The 5,745-nt window shown below is 51.8% G+C and overlaps 3 protein-coding genes across 3 annotated transcripts; 2 read left to right on the top strand and 1 right to left on the bottom strand.

The window, feature by feature from the left end:
• On the top strand, positions 1-655 carry CTAM01_17106 (uncharacterized protein; the record flags this gene model as incomplete). Its single annotated transcript, XM_060533097.1, has 2 exons — positions 1-562; positions 604-655. Coding segments are annotated over 2 exons (614 nt in total), but the record flags the coding sequence as incomplete, so codon positions are not given.
• A 2,554-nt stretch (positions 656-3,209) lies between these two features.
• CTAM01_17105 (uncharacterized protein) lies at positions 3,210-4,947 on the bottom strand (the record flags this gene model as incomplete). The annotated part of the gene is made up of 2 exons (XM_060533096.1): positions 3,210-4,546; positions 4,596-4,947. 2 exons carry the CDS (start codon positions 4,945-4,947, stop codon positions 3,210-3,212), a joined length of 1,689 nt encoding a protein of 562 aa, XP_060372326.1.
• Positions 4,948-5,284: 337 nt separating this feature from the next.
• CTAM01_17104 (uncharacterized protein) lies at positions 5,285-5,745 on the top strand (the record flags this gene model as incomplete). The annotated part of the gene is made up of 2 exons (XM_060533095.1): positions 5,285-5,423; positions 5,509-5,745. Coding segments are annotated over 2 exons (376 nt in total), but the record flags the coding sequence as incomplete, so codon positions are not given.

Genomic DNA, 5,745 nt, shown 5'->3' with positions numbered 1-5,745 from the left:
GGGACAAACTTCCGGAAAATTTGACCATTGCTATAGGAGACGACGAAAGGGTGTGGCGCAAAGGCAGTCCCTACGACATCATTCACGCGCGAGTCGTCGAGAGCATCGTAGATTGGCAGGACTTCCCTAAAATTGCCTACAACAATCTCAACCCGGGTGGTTGCTTGATCGTCGAAATGGTTGATCTTATGCCTTGCGGCGATGAGCAGAGGTCTTTTCCAGCAGACTCGGCTCTCAAGGCCTGGGCAGAGAAGTTCCGTCAGTACGATAAGTGTCAAGCTGATCAACAGGAAATCGAGGCTTTACTTCGAGATCAGGGTTTCGACGTTACATGCGCAACGATTGATTTACCGATCAATCCCTACAGGCAATCTGAAAATGAGCGAGAGAGCGGCAAACGCTTTCATTGGTGCCTCAGACAGTTTCTGCAGGCCAAATGCTTTGCATCTCGTCGCGAAGCCCCGCCGCAAGAAATGTTGGACCTGGTGGCGGAAGCAACCAAGGAAATCCGGAATCCCGATAATCATGCCTTCTGTAAATGGTATTTGACCCATTACAATCTGTGGATGATCTTTCTGGCTCATTGACCTTTGCTCTGTTTAGCTACATCTTGACGGCTTCCAAAAGAGTGGACAACTGTAAACTATGGTGGTGAACTCAGCAGCACCCACAGTTCACAGGCCAAAGATGCTGAGACATGGGTGGGTCTACTGCACATTTGGATAGAGAGCATAGCAAATGGATCTTGCAACAACATTTGTCTTGGATCGTCCAGAGGCGATTTTGTCGCCCTGTCGTGGTCGCACGCGCTGATGCATATTACGCGATTAAGGTGTTAATCTTCCACAAGTCTCCTACGATGTCGTCTAACATGCCGAATCACTATCTGGGCTATGAAACCTATTGTCTTGGGTGAATATAATGGCATGGAGGGCCACCATTCCTCCTCCATCAGCAACGTGTTAGTATGGCTTCACCACACTTAAAATGACAACCGCTCTCTATGGACTGATACCAGGCTTTTTGTGTCTATGCCCTATGCTCGCTCTCCACTCCACCCCATTAGCGACTGCACTACCTGAACTTGCCTCCAAGTAGGCGCCGCTGAAAGGCCCGTCGAGTGACCGGGCAGGAGAGGCCAGACGAAACGCGATTAATAGCAAAACGACCATGTATTGCTAAAACCTGCGACCGAGCGCGTAGTCATCCTGTTCTACAGCATCTGACGACTATACTCAGCGCTGTTCACCGGCTGCTGGACCCGTTGGCTCTTCGTCCACTTTTTGCAGGCATACTCGACCTCCCTCTCGTCCGATTACCTTCCAAAACGATCCATCAAGCTCAAGAAAGATGCCCAAAGAGCCTCCTGCAGCCAGTTGGGAGACAAGCAAGCTCACTTTCATGCTCGGACCAACATCTCGGACCTCTATATTTAGGGTGAGCAACCAAAGGTAGAGAGCTTCAGTAGGGGCAAAGACTGACCTGAGGTGGCTATCACCTGATCGACTATCTTCTTCATACTCTTGGCTAACTTCAACGCAAGAATCGTCGCCTCTCTCTCTTACATGAGTTTCGCAAGTTGCATTGTCTTGTCATCCATTTTCGTGGATTTCGTATACATTGTTCATCATGGCCCGGTTAAGGTACATAGGGCTCGCATTAATATTTACACGTTTTTCACCTTCGTCCATAAAATCGAGGGTAGAAAATGGAAGTTAGGTTCAAATGACCGCAAACATGTTGGGCAGCTCGAGAAGGCTGAGCATATCCCTGTTTCGTGGCAGCCTTCTTGACGACCTCTCCACCTGAAGTCCGAGAGCTTAGACCCATGTTGCATAATCCGACATCCATAGATGGCGGTGACAAGGTGGTCACGAATTCCTGCCCCTTGTTCATGGCTGCTTGACTCCGGCCGCAGAGCCTCTGAATCTGCTGATTAACCATCCCAGGTTCAGAGACAGAAATCCAGCACTCCATTTCCGCGATTAGCGGATATCGGGCTCATGCAAGTTGAGTTCGGACAACGCACATAGTGTACATAGAAGCAGATCTCGGAGTCTGAGAGTCAATCAAGCTTGGCCCCACCGATGTATCCCGTTCGCGAATGGGTCCAGAAAACAGAACAATATCCGCTTAAGAACGTGGAGGCCAATTCTGGTTCCGACCGTACACCATCGTAACTGGAACTTTTTGGGATGTGTTTTCCACATCAACAAGTAACAAGTGTTCATTTGCTCCCGCTGTCGTTAGTGTTTGAGATGGCTGAGCCGTGTGGGCGTACTGCCAGACTACACGCCGTGGCTATGCTCGCCTCACTGGCGAGCATTCAGCGCAGCGGCGTAACAGGTCGCGCGACAGAACCTGGGATACCCTCGCTTCGAGGAAACTCACTGCATAAAGTCATCACTGAATTAACCGCACACTCAAGCCAGGATTCCACTACAAGGGATAGGTGCCACTCGTTCAGATAGATCTATTGTAGGTCCAGCAGATCGCCTTTAGAGAATACAACCATACTTTTCCCCATCCATTATGCCACTGCTGACCATACTGAAGATCTATTAGCAGACCTGACCCCAAAATGAAGTCTCCCTGTTTGCCTGTCCGCTGCATCAACCCAGAAACTGCGAACTATAGCTTTGGTCGACCTTGCCCTGCAGCCCCTCGGGCCCCCGGATACCCATATTCCTGATCTGATCACAGATTAAGGTCACATCGAGCGCATTTGTCCATGGCAATTGGCAAAGCCAGTCAGGGCTGCACTGTATGGCAGGGTACGCGAAGGTCGGCACGCGGTACGGTACTCGCTGGAAGCTGTCGTCGCCTTTCCGTAAAAGTCTGAACCACCGGCTTCTCAGCAGAATGATGCGTCAACAGCTGCGATATCTTGAATCTGAGGAACCAACGGAAAGGCCTTGACTTCGACTATGGACTATTTGCGCCGAGAGCTCAAATTCCCTTGGTGAGTACAATGGGCATTATGTAATTGATATGATGGCTCACAATCTGTCAAGATTCACATGGCAGGAAGCTTCTTGTTTTGACAGTGTCACTCATTGGCGAAAGTCGACAATCGCCAACCATGTCCAGTTCTGGACTGTTGCCAGATGCATTTGCATATCACGTTGCGAGGATATGCTCGACTGAAATAGTCGTTGAGAAGTTAGCCACATTAAGAAATACGACACGAACCATTGTTTGCAGCATGATCAGTATTCAGGCGTGTCCCATTCGAACTCGATCTGGATCGCCACGGTGGCATCAAGTGAGATGCCGAGCGCCACTTTCCGTGAGGCTCGAGAGCCTTGAATAGGAAGATCTGAGTTTACAGGAATGTCGTCTGCTTTCAACATCTTGCTCGCTTCACGGGGGACACTTTGCCGAGGATAGACTGAAAGCAACCCAGTCGCTGTCGACGCGAACTCGATGTGAAGAGAGAGTCTGTCGATTTGGACATGTAGCGGCTCTTGTCCTAACCGGGTAAACCGATGCCACGGCAGATCCAGCTGCGTGATTTGAACGAAAGGTGACAGCATGACGAGCCACGAGTGGCATTTGGTAAGTATTGCACTCATGCCATCGTCAGGCCGTATTGGGAGCGCGTTCTCCTCGGTCTCAACGTGTCGTTCAGCGAGGCTCGAGGTGGCTTCGCTAGACAAAGGTAGACACGCCCGACTTTCAAGAGGATAGCGAGAGATGGTTTGTACTCCGCCTTTGAGCCTTCGTATCGCCTCTCGCATATCTTTCACCATGCTTTGCACCATCGACTGAAACCTGTCCGCCTGCGTGGCGTTCATCCAGTCAACATCGGGTAGAGTCCACTTCTCGTAAAGCCGGCCATGTGAATGAGACACCACATAGGTGCCATGTGTGCGAACGAATAGGTCGCACAAATAGCAGGCGGACTTGCTGCATCCAATTGCTCGCGGCGCTGGCGTGTGTGGCTGCTGTTCTAGATGAAAGATCTGTTGGATCTCTGCGTGCACGAAGCAATATTGGGCGATTCCTGGACGACGAAAACCTAAGGGTGCTTCCAGAGCCATGACTTCGATATTGCTGAACATATGCCGATAGCTGGGCTTCCGAGCGAGACGAGCTAGATCGTTACACGTGAAGCAGTATCTGGCCAACTTGTCAACCTGGCGTATCTCCGGGCTCTCGGCGAACCGTGTTTGAACGCCCAACGACTTCAGATGCTCCTCGACTGAAGTTGTGCTGCCTAAGCGTGCGACTTCCACGCAGCTTATGACAATCATCTTCAGGACGCTCAGGGAGGCGTTGATCTCTGTGTGTTGCTGGACAAGCTTCAACGTATTCACCAAGTCCTTCAACCGTTTGAGGAGTGATGTGATGTGCGTAGAAGACTGCGAGGTATCGCGGATTCCAAGCATGCAGCTCCGTAGTCTGTCTTGCAAAGAGAGCTGCGGTGCTTTAAAGTGCCGGGGTTGTGCCATCCATGGCGGACGCAGTCGGCTGAGAATGCGGCTACTACTGAAGAGGAGTACCATGTCGAGTAGCTCCTCTCGTAGCGAATGTTTAATACGTTCTGCAAGCACATCAGACCTTAGTCATAGAAGACTTCTTGAAAGATATACCTCTCCTGCTAAGCTTGCCCAGGTGTGTCATGATATTTGCGAGCTCGTGACGAGCGCCCGATGACGGGGTTGTGTTGCCGGCGAGCACAACCTGCAGTCGGTCAGGGTATTCACGCAGGGTTACGGTAGACACGAACTTGGCTCCTTCGTTGCGATGGGCAAGGAATGCAATCGAGTTGGTCATTTGGATTTCATCTTCGATCGAAAGAACGTTGGTATGAGCTTGTGGCGTCGCCCCTTCACGGTACGCTCGTGGCTCGGATGGAATGTTGGTCAGCTGCTGCAAAGACGCGATCGTTCCATGGAAGTCGGCCTTCAGCATAAGGGTCCAGAAGTTGGATGGGCTGGCCATGGTTGATCTCAGCCGTCGCGCAAAAGCTCTTTTGAACTATCAAGGTCTGAGACCAATTCCCGTTCAGGGTGTCTTCTGAGAGACGTACAGTATGCAATGGCTTACTTTAAAGATCTCATCCTCGTCGATTGCACATGTGCTGTTGGTGCCCAATGTTCGGTAATCGGTGCTTTGGTTCGCCCGTTATGATTTGCAGCCATCTTGGAGCGTGTCACGACACTGCAATTGGGCCACGATACGGCGCAGCCGCCAGGCGTACCGTCAGCGCGTGCCACTGCTCGCCTGTCTCCGCTATTTGACAAGCGGGCTTAATGGCGTAAGGTGCGCAAGCTAGCAAATGTTTGCTGTCACCTCGTCCGAAGAGCATGCTACTTCGGCAGCCCTGCGCCAGAGGTACCGTCAGGCGGGCGTTCGTTCAGGGTATGCTCCGGCTGCGTTGACCAGGTGCTCCAACGCCATCCTGACGATGCGTCCAAGTGTGCCAGCCCATAAACCTGTGTTGGAGCACCGTTGCGAGGGCTGATGGCAAGCGATTTGTGTCGCTATCCCGGCCTCGTGCAGTTGAGGTGGCGGCACAACACGCGGTGGCGACGCGTCCTAGATTGCGAACTGCCAATCACAGCGACGCGTCCCCTCAGCACTCGAGGGAAGAGACACGCCACAAGACGACAGAGGCCGATCGTGCTGCCAGAGCACACTGGAGGGTCTCGAGTGGTGCCTCTTTCCAGGATAACGTGTTGCTAGTCATTGCGTACGAACACGTCGTGCTGCCGTTGTCTGCACTCAGCGTCGTTCATC

Source organism: Colletotrichum tamarilloi (assembly GCF_030869305.1).
Source record: "Colletotrichum tamarilloi strain Tom-12 chromosome Unknown Scaffold_347.1, whole genome shotgun sequence".
Taxonomy (NCBI): Eukaryota; Fungi; Ascomycota; class Sordariomycetes; order Glomerellales; family Glomerellaceae; genus Colletotrichum; species Colletotrichum tamarilloi.
This window is presented reverse-complemented; position numbering and strand designations above follow the sequence as displayed.